The sequence below is a fragment of the Falco cherrug genome, chromosome 13, assembly GCF_023634085.1.
Source record: "Falco cherrug isolate bFalChe1 chromosome 13, bFalChe1.pri, whole genome shotgun sequence".
Taxonomy (NCBI): domain Eukaryota; kingdom Metazoa; phylum Chordata; class Aves; order Falconiformes; family Falconidae; genus Falco; species Falco cherrug.
The window spans coordinates 29069269-29092056 of record NC_073709.1 but is presented as its reverse complement, the minus strand read 5'-3'; the positions used below and the strand labels follow the sequence as shown (position 1 = coordinate 29092056).

Here is a 22788-nt window from a genome sequence, read left to right as displayed (position 1 = left end):
AAATATTTAGAAATAACTATGGTTGATCTTTGCATTCCTCTTAAGTGCCACAGTCTGTATATCTTCTGTCTTGTACTTTACCTTGCTCTTTACACCAAGCAAAATACCGTATAAAAAAAAAGTTACAGATGGAGCAGAAATTCCAGTTTGCTTGTACTATATTACTTCCACTATTATTTGCTTGGTACTATACATTACTATGCCCAGGTGAGAGCTATTCCGTAAGACTGGATCACTGTTGCGTTACTTTGTGATATACTGTGTGATATTTCCATAAATCTCAGCATGGTTTGTAGGAGCTATACCTTCCAGTCAGTGTTTCATGCTACTGATCAGTGGTTCCAAATCTGTTTAACAAGACTGAAACTGTCAGAACAGCGGGACAGTCAGATTTCTTCAGATCTGTCAGGAGACTGGTGATATTCGGGATGCTTCTTCACAGGAGAAAAGGAGCAACATCAAGGTTTGGACAAGTAAGAGATTTTGTCTTTTCAATTCTTCAGTCCATTTCTGTAATATATGACCTAAACATGGGGTCTCATTATTAGGAAAAAATAAAATATGAAAAGTGCTTTACTTATTGAGTTTGGCTACCCAGAAAGTCATGGAACTGGGCCACTGAAGTACATTTTCTCTTATACGAGATGTGGCCAGCAATTTAAAGGTAAGAAAATGACTACTTAAATTGTTTAAGCACTTACAAATATGTCTAGAGCTGTGACTGATTAAATTGCAACATAACATTATCTGCACCGGGCAGCATAATCCTTAGGTTGAGGTGTACCACTGAAATACATTATCAGAATTTTGATACAGCATGCTCATAGGTTACTGGGAGAAAAAAAAGGAAATGCTGTATTTTAGAGCAGAATTTTCCCTCCTTCCCACCTACAACTGCATTACTGTGTAGAACAAAAATAAATCAGAACAATGTGTTCATGAGCAATGAATGATCAAAAAACTCACCAGAGCAGGAATATGGATTGAAATCACTGATACAAAGTTCTGAGCAGCATGTATGGCAGTCTAATATTTGTTGCTTCTCAAAAAAAAAAAATAAAAAAAATCTTACTTTTTTTCAACTTCTTTATTATTCATATTCAAATAAATATTCAACTTGATTTTGATCTCCTGTTCTATTCGTAGCAACCCAACCTTTATCTAACATCCAGTAACATTCTTTTATTAACTAAACTTACTGGGTTTGGTTTCCATTGACCTCTTGGTAGAAATTGTAGATGCTAAGTGGGGCTCACATGAAATAAGAGGTAAAATTTCCATTACCTTCCATGAAGTCAAGATTTTTACCAAGTTAATATAACTTTCTGTGACAGTCTGGTATGAGCACTGAAATGTTACACTTATGCCTCTGAAATGCATGCTCCTCTTCCATTAACATAATTCAGTTAAATGGATGGCATATCAAAATCTAAAGGATGGAATCCCTACTGGCAAAACTCTCAAGATTTTCCACTGTGAGCCTATTTCCCATGTAGCTCTTGAGTAATGGGCATTAAATGAAGTCTACTGGAAACAATGGAAAATACCCAGTAAATTCAAGAGTTTTGGATCATGCCGTGTAAAAATTTTTTTTACAAAAATATCTGTGTGGAGACAGAACGGAGAAAGGAAAAGCAACAGACTGCTAACATCATACTAACATATGAGTAATCATGACCCCCCCCAACAGCAGTGTCAGATCGTAACAACCTTACTTAGTACGGTTTCTGTAAGAAGGTGTAGGTTGAAGAACTTTATATTCCACTTTCAGTGGCTTAGTACAAAAGGAAGAGTATGGCCCAAGGAAACAGATGGAAAAACATTTCTGACAGCTTAAGTGCAGTTAATTATTTGTAGGCGAAGCATTCTGCTATCAGCATTGATTTGCTGTATTTGAAACTGAAAAGTCATAGCAGCAACAATTTTATTCAACATTGCTGCAATTACCTAATATAAATAGGATGGGCAGAAGCACAGAGCAACACCTTGCCAACAGGGCTGCCTTCTCATCCCTTCCAGGCAGCTACAGGTCAGCACACTGTGTAGCTGCTCTTTGGTAAGCAGCTCATTCAGCTCTCATCCTCCCACAGTTTTTTCTATCTCCTACCTTTTTCCTTTAAGCAGATTATTCTTTTTCTTTTTTTTTTTTTTTAATATTATATGTCTGGAAACATTTCACAAGCTAGGTATCACCATTCTGACTTTACAGAAGGTGCAAACGAGGAAAATAAATACTCATTTAAGCATGTGCTCATTGCACACCTGTTCAGAGGAGAAAAGGGAGATGAAATTTTTCTTATGATTTTTGTGGGATCTATCTGTGTCACTAAAGCATGTAAACCAAGCAAACTGCTGCTCCTCGGTAATGACATTTACTCTTTCCAGGAAAAGAAACAGGAAGTAGCAGGCTTGGGGAGGAACTCTCTAGCTTCCACCAACCCAAAAGGAGAAACGGGAGACAAAAGAAAGAGCACAGATTATTTCTCCCTTATAAGTGCGTCAAGGGGAAGAGACTGACTTTTGACCAAAGCTCACAGTATTTTTTCTGTTCTTCATCAACAGCTATGCAGTTCTTTACCTGCCTTGCTTTGGTCAATGTATTCTTACCTTGTGTTTAGCCAGATCCATGGTGAGAGATTGAGGGCAGCAGGTATCTTGTATCCCTCATACTCCCTTCCTCTATTTGGGCTTCTTCTCTTACAATAAATACAACTGGCAAGTCTAACAGAGAAAATGACAGATCTGGTCTTGATAACATCCACTACACATGAGTACAATTCTTCAGAGGACAGACCACACAGCCACATCAGAGAGAAACTCAGGATAAGTTTCTGGACTTTTTACAGTAATCATACGCTTCTTGTTATATAACAACAGAGCTATTTGACTTTGGGAAAAAAAAAAAAGTTGGTTTTTATTGCACCCTTTGGCAAATCCAGGGAGACAATTCTGTCATTGTAAGAAAATTACTAATTTGAACACCAGTACGAACATGGTATCGAAATCCTCCTGCCTCTGCAGCAGCACCACCACATAATGATTTAGCGCTGGACTGCAGCCAAGTGGTGTCATTCTGTTGGAGTAACCCAGCAAAATACTGCAACCCATCTGGGTAACACCACAGAGCAAGGAACATGCTGAGGGCTGTATCTTGTTCTGCTGTCTGTGAGGTCCACAGCTTCTTGATACTGCTGGACATTTTAAAAGGTCTCATTACTCTTGAGTTCTGGGTTGGAGATACCTGCCTTATATTAAACTTCCTCCAATTAATGCTTTGGCCAGTTTCATAAATTATTTCTGCTCAGGAGAAGCTTCACCAAATTCAATGAAAGGGGAAGTATCCTCACATTAAACAATTTTTCCATTGACTTTAATATTTTTCTTGAAGAGAAACAAAATGCTATTAAGAGAGGTGGGATTGCTTTTTTTGAATAAGGCTTATTGGAAAGAACTAAGAACATCAGCTTTCATTGTCCATTCATAGTAAGGACTAGTTAGGGTAAGATAACTCTCCGGAATACTCTGAACACCTGTGATCATCCACTCTTATTAATTTGACCAGAAAAACAACAGAGAAATCCTTTAAAGAAGATATGGAGAACGGAGGGAGAGCTTTTCAATGGGAACATGGAAGAAGAGGCAGCTCACTCTTAACAGAATGGAGGCCGAAAAGGTCTGCTCTCTCTATATATCAGTCTCTTCAACAGCATGACAGAAAGTGCATTCAGGCTAGTGGTGGCTCAAAAGCAGGTAGAATAAATTACCCAAGAATAAATTTATGCTGGAAATACAGAAAAACTTTCTAGTACCAGAGCAGTCAGATCCTGGAAATGCTTGCTCATAGCAGTAGTGGGCTCAAACAAACTGTTCTGCTTTCAAGTGGAGTTTGGTAAGTATATTGATGACGTTGCCTGAAATAGAGAACCTGTTTTAAATGACCTCACATGTCCATTCAAGCATTATGTCCTTTGAAGTCACCTGAAGCTACATTCAGAAGTACGTAAGTGCCTCTTGTGCAAAGTCAAGAATTCAATGCCAACGCCAGTTAAAAAAAACTCACAGAGCTTCTACACAGCCTTGTAGGCAAACAATTGACCTGCTAGCAGTCTAGCTCACGCCTGAATCTCGGGATTTGAAAAGTCTGTGTTTTCAGGCAAGACGCTATCATGTTTTCACCACTCCAACCTCACAAAAAATATCCAGGCCTTTTGATGAAACAGACTTTAAAGCACATATCTGGAACACGGTAAGTCTGAATTAATTTATTTCCACCTCCTATGCATCCTGGGAGATATATGGAAAGATTCAGTCAGCTAGTCAGAGTTGAGAATTTTATGAGGTAGCAAGATATCTAGAAGTTACTCACTGTGACTTGTTCTTGTGATTCTAGTTCCTATACTTTGGTAGAACTAGATGCTTTAGTTAGGATGTAAAGAAGGAATTCATCTGACAATCATCAGCTTTTTATGGGTTGTGCATTAATTATACCATGGCAGCAGAGCTTTATCAGTTCTGTAATGACCCAGTGAAGTTTCTTAGCTCAAGCACATTCCAAATGAATACATCTATACTGCTTGCAGGGTCAGTGGGATTTCAAGAGCAATTTAGCCACTTCCATAGTCTGGGCAATACAAAGTAATGAACCATCGGAGTTCAAATTAGCTTCTGAAGTAACCTGATTTGGCAGTCTTGTTGTGTGCTTCCGGAACCAGGAATGCTACCCTGTAAGGAGTTAAAACTACATCTGGTAAGACGCATTAGCTATGTCTGTACTTGCAAAATAAAGAATGTCAGGACTTCGGATAACTTCATCATCTACATATTGTTAGAATGACCCCAGTGTAGATTTCATGCGGGCCAGCTAGCACTCTTCCAAGCCACAACCAGGCACGATTTGGGAGTTGGCATAGTCCAAGAGCAGACAGCTTGCATGCAGCAACTGTGCTTTGCAGGCTAAAAGGATTTATTTTTGTTAATGTAGCCAGATTAAACCAGAAAGAGTCTTGGCAGTACACATTCAGTAACTCCAGCTCAGTTTGGACCTTGCAGACATGAGATGGCTCCATTCAGCCATTGCTTCTGCACCATACTCTGAAGCAGGGTATTTTAGCATAGAGTCAGTGCTGAATGTGAGACTGCATCTCTCCTGCTGAAGTCCTGTGCCCAAAATAAAAAGTCCTCCGAGTCTGGTACAGGAACAATCTATTGGCTCTCAACAGCTAGATCAAATTTGGCAAGGTCAGTAACGAGCTAGTGCTAACAAGGCCAGCTGTAACCAAGCTGGGGTACAGAGAGGCCTATCTACACTGTTCTGTGCAACATCTCTGGTAGCAACATACCTTATTAGCTCATTCACAATGCAAGATCCAAGTGGTCTCTGTGCATTGCACTGGTGTTAAGTCTTGATCTTACAGGCTACCCAGAGCACCAGTGGCTGCACCGCAATAGCTTAGTGACTTTGAGGGAACCAACCCCGGTCCACCAGGTTCAGCACTGAAATACATTTAGCAGCAGTTCTGGACACTTAATGCCTTTGACCTGTCAATCAAAGAGATTAACCTAAAATATAAATAGATTGTGAGTATTTATGTAATGTGTATTTCTATATACATATAAAGATATACAGCCCATATATATGAATTTCAATGAGAATTATATGATAAAATTTAAAAACTTGTAAATTATAAAACCCCAAACATTTTTCAATACAAACTTCATACATGACAAAAACATTTTGTATATTTGTTTCAAATTAAATTTGACAGCAGAAATAAAGCTGCAACACAGAATAACAGACCATGATTAGTTGGTCCAGTACTTTGTTATCCAGCATTGTGATGAATATAATACCTATGTTACAATCCTCCTTAATATATGTAAGCTTTTACCTTTTATTTTTTTCTTTTCCTCTTTTTCAGTCAGAGTAACCCTATTCTGTTATGTGCTTGGCATGATTAGGTCAAACCCAATGCATTTATACACATCACTATGTTATTGGTGCATCACAGCTGAAGTACAGAAATATACTGGATGTTCACCTACAGGAACAGCATATCACTAGAACAGAACACTGCAACTGCAAACGCTCTTGTTATTGTTGTTATGGGTGGAAAAAAAAAACACCACTGAAGCAATTTTCAGAATATGTTGTATAGCTGTTCTTTCTAAGATGATCTTGCCGTCCAGAACAGTCATTAAGAAAGGAAATTTTGCTCCCTGGAAGACAGTACGGACTATAGTTTATAATGAATCCACTAAACCAAGCAGCATTATTCCTGGAGAGGTGAATAGTTGTGTTACCTGGCCCACCTTGTTGCATGGGAGTTTTTTGTGTGTGTGTGTTGAAAGTCATTTACTGCAACAGATTGAGAAACAGGAGATAAACACAGTTAACGCAGCTGTTCTCCCATGGTATTCTGCTTCTTCTTGCCGAGTCTCTTTCATGTACTCTACTTCTTGGGTTCAAAGTTTTCCTCTTTGCTTTTTTTTTTTTTTTTTTTTTTTTTTAAACTCATGCATCACTTGGCTCACTCATCCTCACACCTCCAGCCTTTGTTGTTTTCGGCCTTTAACGATGATCTTTCAGTTAAGAGCTCACCAAAGTGTAGATCATGCTGAATGTAAAAGAAAGACATAATATGAAAGTATCCTTTTGAAGCATACAGAGCACTTTGATTTTTATAAACCTTTACTGTCTGTTCCTCAGGTCTGACTGTAATGGCCTGTGCTTTCCTTTGCGTTCTTTCTCTCTAAAGCATCTTAATTATGGTGTATTCAAGATGGGTATCAAAAAGCACTCAAGAAATAACAAATTCATTATCGACATCCTACTGCACCACAAGCTGTGTTTGAGCTTATTAAAGTGCAGTCTGATATCTGAATTTGAACAGCGTAGAAACAAAACCATTTTGCTTTAGTGCATTTGATTTTTAAAACTTCAACCAGCAACTCTCAGCAGGGCAGGCAAGGTTTCCCCGTGAAACTGCATTATTTTGTTTCCTCTGGAAAAAACTCCAGCAGTAGAAGAAACATAAAATACAGACACCAGCTGGAATGAATCCATACATATTAAATGCAGTTCTGAACAGCAAAGAAATCTTAGTACATTGCCATGGCTGCATTTTACTGCATTTCTAATTCTGACAATACCCAGGAAAGCATAGCAAAATTGAATGTAATTAATACTATTTTATTTAGCACCAGGCAGTGGATTTGGATTATGGCCACATTTTAGAATGAAGCAAGCAGGGCTCAGAGGAAGCTGCACAAAGCAGAGTCCCAGCAGAAAAGACCACACTACATAGCTGACTTTGACAGAGTCTTTTACCCAACACAAAAACACGGGGTCAAAAATGCTTCTCTCTTCAGCCATGCCTTGCCATCTCTCCTTGCGCTACTAACAGAGCTTATCTAGCTTAACTGCCGTTCTTTCCACTCCCAGTCCCATGAAGAGGACTGGTGGGCAAAGGCACTCAGCCCAAACCCACAAAGCTACTGGATGTTGAACTCCTCCTCAGGTTCTCATGCCCCATCCATCTTAACATGAGCTAGCCACCTACCAGCTTCTGTTTCTTCTACCCTTCTACTTTCTCCTGCTTATGTATGCAGACACAGGTACATATGCATGCACATGTGGACAGAAAACTTTGTTCTCAATAGTATTTACAAGTAATACTGAGAAACAACAACCTGCAGCAAAAGCTCCTCAAGATATGGGGAACAACAGAACAGATAACGGGCCAGTAATCAAAGGAGAAATAAGATTTATTTTCTTCCATCATCATACAAACCTGCCTTATAGAGGGATTACTGCATGCAAGACTGGCTTGAAGAGGCACTCTATGCAAATACATTATGGAAGAAGTAGAAGGAAGGCATCATAAAACAACACCTCTGTTTGAAGTGCAGTAACCCTTGTTGTCAAGTAGTTTTATGGTGTGATTACAGGGATGACTAAAAGCACAGGGATCCTGCCAAGGCATGATCCTCACATATTCTTGCTCTGGGCATTTGTGACTGAGCACTAAGGACATCTGACAGGGGCAGGTGGGACGACACACAACTGGGGTGCACATCTTCAAGAATGTACTTAAATTAGGAGTCTGGACCACACACAGGCTTACCCTGTCATGAAAGGCAGTCTGTAGGAATGACTACAGGCATAGTGCACCCCATATTTCTACCCACCATTTACCTACCCATTTACTTATCTTGAGCATCACTACACCAGCAGATGTATTTTTCTTATGATTCTCTTGAATCATAAGACCATTATAATTTTTATTTGATGTAATGCCATTATTATAACATTTGTTATTTCACCCATCCTAAGAGACTATGCAGAGGAGCAAAATTTTTTTCCTTTGGTTGGCTCTGGGGTTTGGCTCAGATCTTAGGTAAATGCTTAGTATTTTGTACTGAGGTGTCAGCAGATATAAGCATATGCTGTGGTAAGTGGGCATGCTTCCCTGAATCAAGATCCGAAGCAAGTTTTATAAAAACTAAGGAAAAAGGCAAACTGGTTCCAGTCATTCCTAAATAAATTTCACATGTCAAATGAAAAGCAGCTACTATTTCCTTAGTGAAACGACCAGACTTACCAGTACAGATAGTAGAAGAATGAAAGGAGATAGAAAGCTAGCTTACACCAGGCCTCTTTTTGACAGTAACTCAAGGTATCTGCATTCATGACTGCAGGTGGATCATATGCTAGCTCTGAACTATCTGCTGGGCAACGAAAATACCTGAAAGAGCAGGAGAAGACACCTGGAATGACTCTCTAATATTTTGTATTAAATATGTGCAGATACACATCTTCCTGATCACCAGCTCAGAAGACAACCATCTTCCATGATACAGGAGGAATTTTCCTCTCTTTTTCAAGCCTCTATTTCTGGACATTGTTAAAATCAGGATGCTAGTCTAAGACCATTCTTCTAGAACAAAGCAATTAATTAATGCAGACTTTCTGTGTTCTATTTATTCTTTAGATTAAAATGTTCCCTCTTCTTATATAGTTATTTCTGGCTCTCTAATAACTTACATATTGTGCGTGACAATATGCAGTGGTTTGTGATTACAGAATGAAGGAGGGATTACTGGGCTCGAACTGCATCTACACAACTGATTTCAGACATTTTGAAAGGTGACTGTCTCAACCAACTGATAGTTAAGTTCCTCCAACTCTGAAAAGGTAAAAAGTCAATATGAAGTAATATAAGAGCTGGCTGACCAATGTTTTCTACATGTAGCACTGCTCAGAAAATTACCATCCAAATAATTATAATTGGAAAATCTTTTTTCTTCTTACATAGGAGAAGTTTCTAATTATTCTCAGCAGTGACTGGAGGTATGAGAAAATCCTGACAAAAGAACTTTTTTGGCAAAGAAGCTTCTGCCTCAGTTACTTTGCAATAAAAACAAAAGCAAAGCAAAAAAGAAATCCTCAACAAAATTAATGAACTGCTTTAAGATCAGCACAAATCAGGTAAAATACTTATTTCTGTTGCTTTGAAATAGTAATGTAAACACTGAAGATTGCTGGGATTGCTTATAGATAGATAAATAGATAGACATATATATAACATAGATATAAAACCCTCAAACACATAACCAGCAGCAAACCTTGAAAGTATATGTTCTCATAGTAACTTTTCCTTCCTCCCTTCCAATATTAGTCACATCCACTTAGTCTCTAATAACATTACAAGTTCTTTTACAGGGACCACAGGTGAAACCTTGCTTTATTATCTTCATTGGCATGAAGATATTACAGTATCTTCCCATGGTTTTGTACAGAACTTCACACAACGAACCCAAACCTGTCTGTGGTTAAGCAGAAATTATGGAGAGCATGTGGAAAATAATTGAAAAAAAGACAATCAAAAGTTCTCTCCAAAGGTTGATATCATTATTTAGAGTTTGATCATTTCCACCTTGGACATAAAATACAATTTTTTAAATTTGTTTTTTAAAAACCTCTTAAGTCAGTACTATTGTCACACTTTTGTTGTTAACTCTTAGTAAAACAGCACCATAAAATATTATTATTTTTATTACACCCAACCAACAGGGAGAAAAGCATCTGTAGCTTTATTTAGCTTTCTAGCAACTATACTGGCACTAACTTCTGAATAATACACTTTATCGTATGACTGCATTACTACCAAGCTTTTGCAGAAAATAGTGCAAAAACCCTACTACTTTTTAGTTCCTGGTGCAGATAATGGTTTTGCCTTCTTTACAGATTTTTTCTTTAAGCTATTTTGCACAGGAGATTTCTGCTACCATATGGATCTTTGTAACAAAAAGAGACCCTGACAGACAAAAATAATCTGTGCTTTTACAAACATTGTGGAAATGCAAAACTAGTGAGGACTCCAGACTGACAGCCACAAAACCTGATGTCTCTTGGTTATCTTCAGAAGCAACAGAAGGATGATCTTCCACTAGAATGCAGAGGAAGATGCAGCAGCAGCAGCTGCTGCACTGCCTGTCCAGAAAACATTAATGCTGCTCAACAGCAGGTCTTTCATTATCAACTCTGAAAGCACCTTAGTGAATATAAACACATAGCAGAGATCCAGAGTGGAAACACTCCCCACTTTTTCATATGGGCAGGGTGAAGACAACAGCTCTTCTTCTACTGCAATTCCTACTCCAAGAGTTTCTAAGAGAGACTCCGCTTGCAGAAAGAAATTCTCCACTGTACAGGAAGAAAAACTTATTTTATATTGAAAACAAACAAACGAAAAAAAAAGAGCATAAAGCTGACAAAGAAGATGAGAAGCAAAATTCTGTCAGCCTGCCCAGTCTCTATTTCACAGCTCCAATGGAAAGGTTTCCTGGCTAGGGCTGAATGAATAGGTCCAAGATCTTTCAGATATGAACTGCCTTACAACTCCCTATCTGTGAAGTACTTAGAGCCTCACCAAGTTCCAATTTCAGTCCAGCCTATTTAATTCTCAAGTTTTCATTCAGTTGTGGTGAGTGCATCCTGACATCCTTCAGGATATTTAAGTTAGTAACTGAAAGCCAAGTTTATATTATTATGTGTTTACCCATCCTAAATGTTCATGAAATATATTTACTTTTCCTCTGGAAACATAAGTTTCAGCTGCTTCTAGGTAAAAGATACTAGGCAAAAGATATTCAGTCATACTCCTGTCACTGCACTTCATAATTCATCCAACCTGCATGTGTGCTCAGTTGGCAAATAAGGCTAACAAGCAGTCAGTATATAAAAGATAGGCTTACCTCCAGAAGTGATAAAAAAGCAAAGGAACATTTAATCCCAGTGTTAGCCACTCCTGAGCACACAAAAACATTATGCAGAAAAGACTATGGATAGAGTACTCTGGCAACACCAGCTGAAAAGAAAGGAACAGAAATAATATATGTCAGTAAAACACCCCTTTGATTTTCGTCACCTAAACAGTTTTTCAGAAAACAAACCATCTCTGCAAGCCTCTTGTGTGTTTATGTCTGTCCCTAGACATACCTCGTTGATAGAAGGCTTGGCTATGACCAGTGAACACAGAACGCAGTGCCAGGTTTGTTCAGGTTCTAACCATGGCTGTAGTCCAGGGGCTTGTTGAGAGGCATGGGACAAATCACTTACTGTCTTACTGCTGCTCCAGATTTCTGTCTACAAAACAAAACTGTCTCCCTCACAGAAGCACTGAGATTAAACAAATGTCTGTAAAAGACTTCTTAAAGAACTGTTTCGTTACTCATGCATTCAGAAAGGAAATAAAACTATACCTAAAGCTTCACCTCTATACTGGAGGAGCATCCTTGGAAAAATAAAAGGCTGCTTCTCTCATTTTGATATGTTATGTACACCCTAAAGAGATAAAAATCCATTATTAAGTCAGTGTTGCACGCTAAAACCCACCAAGACAGGAAACTCACTTCCTCAGTAAATCTATGGCTCCCCACACTACTTGTTTCAGACCCAAGATGATTCTATTAAAAAAGAAAGTGAGTGGGCAGCTGGCAGAAGCAGAAATTTATGTGATGTTGATTCAGAGAAGTTATTTCTAAAGGCATTTTGCTTTTTTCACTGTTTCCCCATTTCTTAGCTGGTTTTCTTTTCTTGTTTCCTTCCAGTTTTTCCAATGACTTCTTGGAAATCTCTCTTTCTAAAGTCAGTCATAGAAGAGACTAATTTCCAGTAGTACATATTTCTCAAAGCTAGACAATCCCATACATGGTTCTTCTGCATCCCTTGCTGCATCTTGGAGCTACATCAACCAAAGTTAAATCACAAAAAGCATTTGAAAGGCTTCTTTTGATATAAGTTCATTTTCATCTGTCAAATAAATTAAGTGAACCCTATTTTTTCAAAACAATGTAGAATCTACTATACAGCTACTCCCAACGCCTACCTACTCCCATACAGCTGTGCTGCAATCAATTCTGTCTTCTTAGTTCTAGAGGTCTTTCCACCTAATGCACACCGTATTTTTTAACTTTCATTTAACTGTTTCAGGTGGTGAAGTTAACACATTTGGATATCTTTGTCTACGCCTTCAACTTAAACATTCTCAAAAGCTTATCTTATGTGGATTACAAATCATAATACAATTACATAGTTCAGATTCCAGATGGTAGTTATTTATCATTGCTGGTTTGGTGGGGTTTTTTTTCATTTTTAGAATGTGATTTACAACATGACTATAACCTTTCCCCAAAGAATGATTCATCTTCATCAAAAATTGCAGAGAAGAAAGGTCTTCCTGATGTACATCTACCCACAAAACACTACCACACTTAAAAGCATATTACATTCATTATCACATATTTGATTTCTGATTCCAACACAATCCACGGACTTAGCAAGAACACAACCCTAGTGCCTCATCAGTAGGCTGGCTGGTAATAACGGGGAAGGAACGTCATAGTGAAAATTTATGCAAAGCTTAAAAACCAAACAAGAAAATCTGCTGTGAAGCTAGAAAGGAAACAAAGGAAGCAGTGGACTCTTGGAAACAGTCACTCTCAGTCACAGTTTCTGGTGTAAATTAAATCTAACTATGCTTTTGATAGAACAACAGATGTGTCATTTATGTCTCTTCACCCTTTTCTTGGAGTGACATTTTCCTGTGGACATAAAAAAAAGGATCAGTGCTGATCACAGTTTCTAAAGAGAATTCAAGCAAAGAAGCAAACAAAGCCCAGCCTGCAAAGACAATTATAGTTTATATTCAGGCGATTTACTTAAGAGACCAAATCTAAAAGGAGGTGAGAGAATTGAAAGCATAAAGTGTAGAAAGGCACTAACAGCAAGGCTTGTGAGGAAAAGTAAACTCAATAACTAAATAACTAAAAGACAACACTGCTTCAGCTCTTGGGTGCAAGAATCATCCTGCAGTTTGACACAATGTCCTCTGAAACCAATGGAAACTTTCCATCAATTTTAGCAAACATGGGATCTAGCTCCTGGAGAGAAGGAAGGTGGCTGTGAAACAAGCAATTCTTCTTGTTCCTGCTGAGGTAGTCAACTGCAATAGTAACTTCTGCCATACAGAAGGCTGTGCAATAGGAATTAAACTAGCATCTTTAATTCATTCCCAGGAGAGCATACGAAGCTGTCAGATGGTAGACACATTAGGATACAAACAGTATACTTCTATTTTGAGCCAGGAACACCCTGATTCAGGTACAACCTCTGCTTTCTGACACAGCTCAACATGAAGTCTTGAGATGGTTACAGAACACAGAGTTGAAGGACAAAATCAGCAAAAAATGAAGGACAGTTCTTTAGAGCTGCAACTTGGTCACTTTGAGAGCCAAGCTAATTAATGGCACTACAAATTTATCACCAGAAATACTACTGGCTGACATTTACCTGTGGAAAACCACAGGAAAGCCTGAAAAATAAGTCAGCTTCTACACCAAAATGCTGCAAGTCAGAAATACCTTCTGCTATTAACATAAACCAGGGAAAGAAACTACTATACCTTTCTAGCTTTTGCTCTAATATGTATAGTTACAGTAAATATCTGTATCAGTAAATATTCAAACCCCTTATTTACAATCCATCATTTGCATTTAAAATGTAAAATCTTAGGTAGATATCATACTCCTATTGTTACCATCTCACCACAAATATACAATACATCCTCATAGAAAGTATTACAAACACACATGCACATGTAGATATATTCTTCCCCTTTAATTCCAAAGAAAATACGGCAGGCTTTGCTGTGTATAGATATCTAGGTTTGGCTGAACTAAAGCATGGGAAAACAAGCACTGAAGCTAAGCACCTGTCAGCAGCTTCTTTCTGTTTATTGGAATGCAAAGACCTCTGCAGACTGCAACTGCAGAAGGGCATCTCTTGGGAAGCTCAGTCCTAAATAATTTTATTCAGTATCCAGTTTCCTAGATATATGCTGCTGCTGTTATATAAAAGATAAGCCCACCTTTTTCTGTCCGTCATTTTCTGGCTTATTCCGTTTATTATATGGAACTCCTTCTCAAATGTAATTTTGTTTTTACAGAACATTATATAATTTTTACATAGAATGGCTCTTACAGTGTGTCTTGCCAGCGAACAGGGTACAAAATACCTCACAGAAACCAAAACTGGGAAGATAATATAGCAGGAATAGTAATCTCCCAATGCTATTAAATTCTCATGCTTAGAAAATCAACTGCAACAAGTGAATCAAACTGTTCTCCCTGTCACTGAAATGTCAAAACCTTATGCTTCTTTCCAGCACTTCGCTTAGGACCAATACTCCTGAGTGCTACACAATAATAGTAATTCTCACGGAACTGTTGTTTTTTCCCCCCAAAAGACACTGAGTCTACACCAGTCTCCATCTGTGCACGCCAGCCTCCCGACTGTAACCATAGATTTTACACAGTACCCAGAAATTGCCAGTCATTAAATACTCTACCTTTCCCAGGGTTTCTGAGAGCCTTCATTATACTGTTAGAGGCTGAGACAACTTCCCTTCTTAATGCCTGCCTTCTCCTCCCACAGATGGCAGGAAAAAAAAAAACCTGAAGTGGAGGCTGAATCTCTTCCACATAAGATAAAAGCTCTGGTGAGTGGAAGTTTTCAAGTGGAAACAAGTTTTTCACCTTACAAACACACAAGCCCTTTTTATCCACCTAAAAGCAACAAGAAACCGAAAACACCATGCACGCATGGTATCACTCCAGGGCCCCAAATCAGGCCTGATCTAAGCATATGCTTGCTTTACAGCAACGGTTAAATGCTACTGCACCTACTTTCACTAAAGGATGGCTGCAGCTTGCCATTATGGTGCTCTCTGCTGCGTTTTTCCACCATACCCCTTGCACCATGCAAGCTGACCAATGTAGAATTGGTCCCCATCGTAGCAGGCAAAGAAGGGATGGAGACATACCCAAGGTTCTCAGAACACAAGAGTTACTTCAATTACACTTTAGACCACCCTGAAAGAGCCTGCCAGAGCTAACCTGGTTTACTGGGCAGTATCAGCTGCTGAATCGTGAGACATCATGAGACCAAACAGAGATGATTACTTAATGACTCAAATTCTTCTAACTGCACGACACAGACCACAGAAGTCAGAAGTGTAGTGCAAGCAAGTGAAAAAAGCAGAAACACACAGAAAAATAGTAGTGCCATCTGCATTAACCCATTATGTGCATGAATCTGGAATGCTTGTACACCAAAGCAAATGGTGTATTTGCACCTGCTGTTGCACAAACCGAAGTAGGGTCAACTGTGCATAATTTAAATACAGAGAACATCTTAAAATTTGCAACAGTTTTAAACATACTGCTTACATTGACCAAATTGATGAAACACACTAAATTTACTGCTGAAATACACAAAGGTTTCCCACTTACATTTTCTAGTGTATCTTTCTAATTTACTTTAAAAGATTTGAGTTACTTGACTTCCAAAGCTTCCTCTGAAAGGCTGCCCTAGAGCCCAATGCAATAATGTCACAGTAAATACACTGAGATTTTCAATCCAAATTTTCAAGTTCAATTTCCTTCAGTTCTCCTGTTAAAATTCACACTTGCTTGTGTCTCTGCAAGCTCTGTTCTCTAGTTGCTTATAGCAATCACTTAGAAACTCAGCTGCACAGTTAATTGTTATAACACAAACCTATAGCCAAAGCATTTTAAGTAATTCAAAACCATGGGATGCAAACCTCTAAAAGTATTCAGCAGTTTGCTATGCAGATGTATCAAACTAGATGAAAAGAAAACGTCTGAAAATGGATTCCAGATCATCAAAAGAACAACCCTCTGTTGACCCTACTAAGTTCACATATACAGCTTTACATTTTATCTGTGGGAGAGCAATGGTGCATGCATGCAAGGCTCCATATTACAAACCAAGTACAGAGCACAACTAAAAGAAAGGATGTAACATCTCCGTTTTCACCCCTCCACCTTTCTGGATCACGATGAAGCAAAGCAGCACAAAGCCACTGCTTTGTGAAGGTAATTTCATTATTCTAATGAACTATTGGAATGTCTTTAAACAGTATTAAGTGGTTGTGAACGTAAGTCACTCCACAGCACAAATATCAGACGATGAAATGAACACAAAGAACCTTATTATCATTCTCACCAAGTATTCCGTATCCATCTGTAACACAGTACCAGATCTAGTATTATAACACAGAATTTCTGGATGCTCTTTCAATCTCAACTACTAAACACGTCTATATTTAGGCCTATCGTTTCAGTTCTCATTGTCTCATTTTTGTCTTCTGCAACATGGGGGCAATTATATTCACAATCTATAGATTCCACTGGAACTAGTTTATGATTAGAACATTTCAGCTTTGTCATAATACAAATAATAACTTTAACAAGAGTGACAGAGGAAGATCAGATCTTTATGGGACATTCATCAAGAGTATCTATAAATATTTCTGTATTACAGAGCCTATGGGAGGTCATAACAGCCACCAGGTAAAGAGGTTATGAAACAGACCTACAAAAAGACCTCTCCACTGTAAGGCCTGCAGGGCACCAGCACAATCCAAAAAGCACCCCGTTCTTGGAAGGCACTTCAATAAGGCAGATGTGCTGTGCTCTTACAAGTATATCTCCTCTGCGAACTGTTCCTTTCCACTCAGCAGGGATCAGGAGATATCTTCACAACGTTTCTTTTTTTAACATTAATTCAGAACCACTAAGAGAGGCTAGGTTAGCAGCCCTGGAGTGCGGACTTCTCTAGCTTTCACAACACTGACACGGAACTGGGTAAGAAATGCTTTCTTGCCCTACTTCACTGTTGTATTTCAGACACAACCAGCCAGGACGCCCCATAGCTGGGTTATTCCAATAGCTCATGGCATCTTTGTGCACTCACCCCAAACCGGTGAGAATGACAACTAGTACCACAGCTGTTCGTTAGGATCTAGAAAACCAGCCCCCCATTTCACAGGCAGGTCTATGAATGCAGAAATCTCAATAATCATTAAAATGAAGTTCAGCCATCTGCACAGGACAGGAAGGGCCCTCAGGCCTTCTCCCGGGGGTCTGTCTAAGACTGACAGTTCCACAAATGCTGAAAACTAAGTGTTCACTACAGGGTTGTTTCTGTGTCTGGTGCGTAAAGACTCAGTCTGATGAAGCAGATTTGGTACAGTGCAGACATGGTAAAGACAATCCCTGCCCTGCTATTCTAACAGCTTTATTGAAAACATCAGCATCTAAATGCAAGGTAGGACACTGAACTTCCAGCAGAAGCAATTTTGATCCATATAACAGGTATGATGTAAAATCACTGCAGTATTTTTAGGTATTATATTGCTTTTTGTAATTGCATAGTGGCTTTGTAAGTCTGATCCTGACTTACATCTACAATGAACATTCTGCTAAACATAACAGTGACATTTGATTTAACCCCTATTTCTTTAGTTTTATTAAAATGCAAATATTTACTTTATTGCGTACCAAATTAAAGCAAATACAGTCCATTAGCAAGTCAAATTTTGCCAATATCTTCAACACAGCTCTGAGGAACAGATGCATAAATTACATTACCCCAAGCAGCTGAGAAGTACACTGCTCTCAAGAGTACATTACAGGCAACAGTTACTCATTTACATTTTTGCTGCATCTTCACTTCAGCCTTATTCTGCTGTTACTTGTGATATTCTGATACCGAAAGGACATATGCTAACGTATCCTCCACAACAGTACTGGAAGAAGTTGAACTGTAAAGCAAAGCAATAGGTCATCTATTATAGGGTGATACTTTTTTGCCTCTTTGATTATTGACATATAAACATTTAGAAGATGAGATTAACAGCAAAAAACAGTCAGTTAACCTGAAATAGTTTTGGATGTAAATATTTCCATGAGTAATAATATTATGAGTAACCATATGTACCTTCCTTCAAAGGATATTACAATTTCCATCAGGCATCACACTGGCAAATCTTACTTCCTCCCTGAAGTAGAAGGGGGGTAAGGACCAAACTGTGACCAAGTCACAAGTTTGAACTCTTCACTCTTGCACTAGTTTTGTAACTTTTCCTCTTACAAGCGCCCCCTGCCTTGAACACCTGTGCAGGCACAGCAGGATATATCTTTTCATTATCCTTAAGTAAGCACCCAGACAGCCTTAGGTAACGACTGCTAAAAATAACAATTGTTATGTTCTAACTTTTGAAAAGTGCTGAATTCAGGAACTTGTAAATTTGACTAAAAATAGTGCTGGAACAATGCACACAATAAATGAGCGTCAGTAGTGAATGAATTGCCTGCCAGAAATACTATACTTCCCCTAAGTTCTTAAGTCCTCTGTTAAGATCATATTTCCAGATATGGTACTGTATACAAGGAAAGGACAAACGGGATTATGTTCAGTATTTTGATTGCAATAGTAATAACTTTCTATTAAATATGAAGCAAATATATTTACAATAAAATAAAAAGTGTGAAGAAGAGATGCACTTCCTCTAGTTAAGCAACATCTATGGGATTATTTGTGCAGAAAGTATAAATACTGCCAGATCTTTGGTCCTAATTCTACTGTCAGTTCCACAAAATATCTGCACTGCCAAGTTCCAATCTTTCTGATGACATTAAAATTATGTGGGTGCCCAAGAGACTACTGGAATAAGGCACAACCCAATTTCATCCCATTCCACACTTCATAGATAATAAATGTAACAAAAGAGTAGGCAGAAAAGACTTAACAGAAGGAAAGAAAGAAGCTTTTAGATGGTCTGTAGAATATTTCCTATCATAGTGCAAAAGAGGAAAAGGCAGCTCAGCAACAAAGGTACTGAAGGCCTAGATTTTGTCTACACTACAAATTCATTACAAGATTCAGGAAAAATCATTACGTCCCTCATGTTTCCAGATGCAAACAAAATCTCTGCCAAGTGTGAATCACTATCAGTATGTTAACTTCATCCTCTTTTTAGGGAATCTGTAGAAAACAATTAAGCCAACACAGAGCTAGTGAAAGTGTGTAACACTTCAGTTAAAAATACTTTACTTGCTTTTTCCATATCCCCACTTCCCCTGTAAAACTGCATTCTTCTTTCTTTCACTCGTACAACCTAGGGACAGCTCCGCTGTTTACATGAACAGCAGATTTAAAATTTATCTCATGCCTCTCAACTCACAAGAGATGCTGTACCAAAATTCTCTAAAAAGAACTAATCCATAAGTAACGATTTCCATAAACTAAAAACTGTGTACCAATACATTTTTAGCTAACTTCAAATTTTATCCTTAGAGAGTAAAGTTATTCATTCCTAATATAAAGATACCTTGTCAGAGCCACTCTGAAGGCCAGGAGAAAGTTGTCTTTATCATCTAATAGCAGTTTAGCAGTATCTTTCAAGTATGCACTGAAATGCACAATTACAGTTTTACATCTCTCACACATGCTCAGAATCTCATGTAGTTTTAAAAGTCCTAGGTCACTTTAAACAAAGAAAACTAATTTAGTTTTATGAAAGATATTGTAATTACAGTCCAAGTCCTACCTGACAGAATGCATACAGCATGTCAAGCTTACATCCTACAAAATCTGCAGACCTAGTTAATGCTTTAGAAAAATCAGTATCCTTTATTCCAATGCCTGCATGCAAACTCTAGAATTTCTTCTGAGGCAGCTTAGGAGCTAATTATATGTCCATACATACAGCAGGAGGTGTAGCTCATATTCACTCTGATGTTGACAGAGATCTCTCTCATCATATTGTCTACGGTTATTAGTATTTCTGTAGAGCAAGCATCACAAGTCTCTATGCACATGACACAAGAATTCTACTCCCAACAGTCTACAGTACTACAGACTACAATAGTCTGACTCCAAACTGGGCTAGATTTGAACATCTGCTGTAGAGATTAAAGACTACATGCAATTATTAACCCAATGAACCATCACAGCCCTCAAAAACACAAACAAATTTTTAGCTTCAATTAAAAATGAAAGATGCAAACTATACCTGCTAATAAGAAAACTAAATAGGTCTCTGAAAACAAGGTTTCTATCATCAAATCAGCTGCACAAGCCTTCCTCTCCTGTTGGGTACATGTCTTGTAAGCATAAACAAATGCTCTTCATATTTATTACCATGTGGTTTTTGTAGCGCCTGGCACAATAAGGTTTTATACATTACCTGAGTCTGAACATATTGCTGTACCACAAACTTTAATGAAAACATAACAGAAAAGGAGAGCCAAGTCTTGCTGAAAGGAATCTCTGGCTAAACCACAACAGGGCCTTTAAAAGATTAAATTATAGAACTAAGGAAGTAAAAAAAGAACGCAAAATTCAAAGACTGGCAAAACATAAGACAGCAGAATATCCACCTCAAGACAACAAAAGCAGATTTGTATTGTATTTTCTTCCAGAAAGAAGACAAACAGAACAGCCTGAAATCACCCTTTTGAATTTATTTAAGACACCTTTAAAATGCGAAGTTTTCATATGATAGTGTTAATTCAGAATATCACTGTAGTCCAAATAACAGATCATATATTTAAACCTTTAAAAAAAGGATTACTGAACAACTTTTTCATATTCATATTATCAGGCTAGTAAACAGAAAGTTCAGATCTTGATAAAACTATCCAATGCGATCTAATCAAAAGGCACTCTACTTTGTGGAAGTTTGTACCAGCCACCCTCCTTCACAGCACAGTCCTCTCCCAGTAATAGCTAAATTCAAAGGGAAGAAAATGATGATTTTCCAAGGGGTAAAGCATTAGTAGCTCAAGTGAAGTGCTGAATTGTCTAATCAAAAACTCATGTTTCTTCCCCTCATTCTACCCAGAGTTTGACCTTTATTGTTTCTCTTGAGTTTCCCTGGGAATTTCTGCACGAATTCAGACACATCTGGCCATAACTACCAATGATGCACTACACAGTTTTTATCTAAATGTTGTCTAAAATATAAGAACTTCAAATACAAATCTAAGTCCAGGCCTATTCCACATGGGTTTATGCTTGAAGATCAACACATTTCTCATCTCAGAGCAATAAACAGAGATTGCTCCAAGTTGTCCATGTCAAGGAGATTCTGAGAGTGCCCACAGAGGGCTATCACAGCTGCTTTTGTTGTTGTTTGATCTTAGAGATGAATGATAAGCATCAATGTCAAACTTGAAGTCAAACCCTTCCTAAATCCAGGGATGTTCAGAAAGCTTTTTGATATAAACCAGTTGTGTTGAACCACTGAATTGAAGCGCAAAGATTTTTTAAAGAAAAATATATACCTGAGATTACGAAAATAATTTTTAAAATGCATAGTATTTACTGAAATTGTACAAGCTTCTGTATTGCATTGAGTCACACATAGGGAGACTCTGAATAACTATCTGGGTACCTGCAGTATGTTTTCTATATTTTATATTCTCTTTCTATAGAATCCTATATTCATTCTTCAGAAATAATCCACAGTCTCCTGATTAGCGTTTACGCTCCCAGTCACTCAGTAGGAAGGGTCTCCTGACAGTTTTACTGCTGCCCAGATGATTAGTCAAAACTCAGCAGTTGATGAAGCGTGAATGAGAGAGCATTAGATACATCAAGAAATATAACATGTACTGAGAAACCAGTAACAATGATGAACTCTTTGGTCTCTAATAAGTGTGGACAAAGTTCAGGTGCTCCATCATCGTAACAATAGCTGTTAACAGGAAAAATATCACATGGTGCCATTTTTTGTTCCCTTTGAGATCTTTGTTACAGCAGCGGTTTCTCAGAACTCTGGAAACGTCAGCCTCTTTGTCCTGCAAGGCAGAACACCACTGCTGTTTCTAGAGTCCAAAAATACCTTATGACTAGACTAAAAATCCTGTTTTCCTCTCAGATAACACAAGCACCTAAACTTCAAAGACAATGTTGACTACCAGTTAGGAGGTGCTGAATATAATGCATACCACAAAGCTGGCACCTGATTACCTTGCAGACTTATCCCTCTAGTATGGCTACGCTGTTGCTTTTTCTATAAAGTAACTAAATGAGGAATTAAAATGTCTTTACTGAGGTTGTAAATAAATCACAGCACTACAAAAGGTAAAACTGTTGCTGCTATTCCCAGTTCCACAACAAATAATGGCCTTATTGCTGTAGTTTCCGCCTGTAAGATTTTTCAATCCCAGGAAGAAAGTATGATTCCTTCTTACATATGGATAGATACACACAACTTTAAAAATTCCTTGTGATTATACGTCGCATTTGCTAAATTTGCTAAGCATTTTAATGAACCATATTATAGGCTTACAGAAGTACTCTGTTAATGACTATTAGCCTGCAGACTGTTACACATCTATAAATCCCTAAATACA

General features: G+C 38.1%; 1 protein-coding gene across 1 annotated transcript in view; it reads right to left on the bottom strand.

The window, feature by feature from the left end:
- Positions 1–5728: 5728 nt before the first annotated feature.
- The window catches only part of CNIH3 (cornichon family AMPA receptor auxiliary protein 3), a 47133-nt gene continuing 30073 nt past the window's right edge, over positions 5729–22788 (bottom strand). Inside the window, exons 4-6 of the mRNA XM_005441249.3 lie at positions 11257–11369; positions 8601–8744; positions 5729–6614 (exon numbers count right to left, since the gene is read on the bottom strand). Coding sequence (XP_005441306.1) covers positions 6587–6614; positions 8601–8744; positions 11257–11369 — 285 coding nt within the window. The 3' untranslated portion in view covers positions 5729–6586. The remainder of the gene's footprint in view (positions 6615–8600; positions 8745–11256; positions 11370–22788) is intronic.